At 35.9% G+C, this 2437-nt stretch overlaps 1 protein-coding gene across 1 annotated transcript; it reads left to right on the forward strand.

The window, feature by feature from the left end:
• The first annotated feature begins 1017 nt into the window (after positions 1-1017).
• LOC110627845 lies at positions 1018-2177 on the forward strand. The gene has a single exon (XM_021774221.2). The coding sequence runs from the start codon at positions 1240-1242 to the stop codon at positions 2104-2106; it is 867 nt and encodes a 288-aa protein (XP_021629913.1). The 5' UTR covers positions 1018-1239; the 3' UTR covers positions 2107-2177.
• The last annotated feature ends 260 nt before the right edge of the window (positions 2178-2437 follow it).

A 2437-nucleotide genomic window follows, 5' to 3' on the forward strand; every position in this document is an offset into this window, starting at 1 on the left:
TATCAATTAATGGGAATGAATGATTTAATTATAATAATTTATTCACCTTTTATAAAAATTTATTTTTTAAATATATATTTATTTTATAATTTTTATTTATTTTAATTTTTTTACAAATATTAAAAAATAATTTATTTGATTAATTTTCTAATTATAATTATCTTAAAAATATTAAATTTTATTAAATATTAAAAAACATTTTAAATATTTATTTAAAATAATAATAATTAATTATAAATTGATTTAAAAATAATATAAAATTAAATAAAATTATAATAATTAATTATATGTTATTATAATAAAAAAGTGAAACAATAATTTTAAGATAATAATAAAGAAAATTATAAAATAAAAAACAATATCTTTTATTTATTTTAATTATTTATTTAAATTAAATTTCCTAAATTAAATTTTTGCATTCTGTCATTAAAACCGAAATCGGTGGAATTGAGCTTTCAATTCTTTGTAATTTGTATTTTTAATTCTAAGATTTGTTGGAAAAAAAAAAAAAAAAAAAAAGCTGACCCGTGAAATCTTCAATAACATACACATTCGAAGAAATTTTAATATTTTATAATAACTTTAATTACAACAGTTAAATTTCATAAAAAAACAAAAAAAGTTGCAAATTACTGACTAAAAAAAATAAAGTTATAATTCAGTTTAATTTTGTTAAATTATCTCTCTATATAGTCGACAAGCAAGAGATTGCTTGCTCAGTTGCTCGTCCATTCCTTCTTTTTTCTTCGCTCTTTTAATTATTCAATTGCTTACTCTGCCATTGCCGCTCATTCCCACAGGCTCCGCGCCCTTCCCTTGCCTGAAGAGGCAAAACCATACCCCACAGTATCTCCCAAGTGTCCCAAAGGAGCCACTTAAGCCACGTGCCAAAACCGTGGCGGACAACAAGGCCCCACCAAGTTGCAAATCGTATCCGCCCACGTATGATAGAATAAACTCGCCAGGTGCCGTTGGATATGCCCTGCCATGTATGCACTGTAGTCGGATATAATCAGGTATATCCTCTCCCACGACTCTCTCCTTTAACCAACTCCTACTCCCAGAAGATCAAAATCCAAAAGTGACACCTATACAGAACCCTCGCTGCGAATATTCTCTGGAAAATTCTCTCTTTTAAATACTTAAACCATTTCTTTATTTCATCAGCTTCTCAAAAGATCTCTTTCCCTCCTCGAGTTTTAACCAAAGGGCAACGGAAGGAAACCCCATATCTGAGAAATGTCTATTTTCGTCAGAGCCAAACGAGTCACTGATCCCCTCGATGATAAGGCTAAAGCTCGACTCGTCGGTACCCAACTCAGTTATGTCAGCAGCGGGAGTGAACATTCCGCCGATGATTCCCCTTGTCTCTCCGAACTCGTTCATGGGTTTCTCGAAGACGATTCCGATTTTCAGTCCTTGGGGTACGAGTCTGATTCTGATCACGATGATGACTTGGTCGCCGATTGTACGGACGTCGTCGTGGACATTGTGAGATCAGCTACTGGGAACAGTATGGATTCGTTTAGAAATAAGCTGTTGGCTAATGTTTTGAAAGCCATGGAAATGTTTTCGTGCCTCCGAAATCAAAGACCTGTTTTCAGGCGGCAAGTGATGACATTTCTGAGAGATTTGGGATACAATGCAGGGATCTGTAAGACCAAATGGGACTCCTCCGGCGGCCTAACTGCAGGGAACTACGAGTTCATTGACGTGGTTCAATCGTCGTCCACGTGTCAAAACCGGTACATCATCGATCTGGACTTCGCTTCGCAGTTCGAGATTGCGAGGCCTACGAGTCAATATTTGAAGCCCTTGCAGTCATTGCCTAGGGTGTTTGTAGGAAGAAATGAAGAGCTGAAGAAGATCATCAAAGCCATGTGTGACGCGGCGAGGAGATCACTGAAAAGCAAAGGCCTCACAATTCCTCCTTGGAGAAAAAACCGTTACATGCAAAATAAATGGCTGTGTCCGTACCGTCGGACGGCTAACACAATTCCGGCGAGCTCATTAACGCCGGTTATGCAGCCCGTTAATGGAGTGAAATGTCGTCTTGTCGGGTTCGAGGACGGCGTGAACGGCCGTGTATTTGTCCGTACGAGATAATTATAGCCGTCGAAATTATAAAACACAGCAAAACCATCAATTATTACATAAAACAACTAAATTGTGAATTATTTTGCATTTATCTGTCTTTTTTTTAAATTACAGTTTTGCCCTTTTCTATAAAAAAACAAGCGAATGAGTAGAGTGGTGTAACGCGGCAAATGCACGTCGCATATGCTCGCAGAGAAAAGGTCACTTGTGTATCACGTGGAAACAGGCGTTACATCCTAAGTTTTCAACCTTTAACAACACTTAACAAGAGCCTTTGATTATCTCATCGGACTACAATAATTAGATCCAACGAAGACGAGGAAAGGAACGAACATAAATT

Source organism: Manihot esculenta, chromosome 12, assembly GCF_001659605.2.
Source record: "Manihot esculenta cultivar AM560-2 chromosome 12, M.esculenta_v8, whole genome shotgun sequence".
NCBI classification, from domain to species: Eukaryota; Viridiplantae; Streptophyta; class Magnoliopsida; order Malpighiales; family Euphorbiaceae; genus Manihot; species Manihot esculenta.

What these genes read in the sequence shown, in the direction of transcription:
- LOC110627845 (XM_021774221.2), top strand. Translation starts at nt 1,240, where the DNA reads ATGTCTATTTTCGTCAGAGCCAAACGAGTCACTGATCCCCTCGATGAT.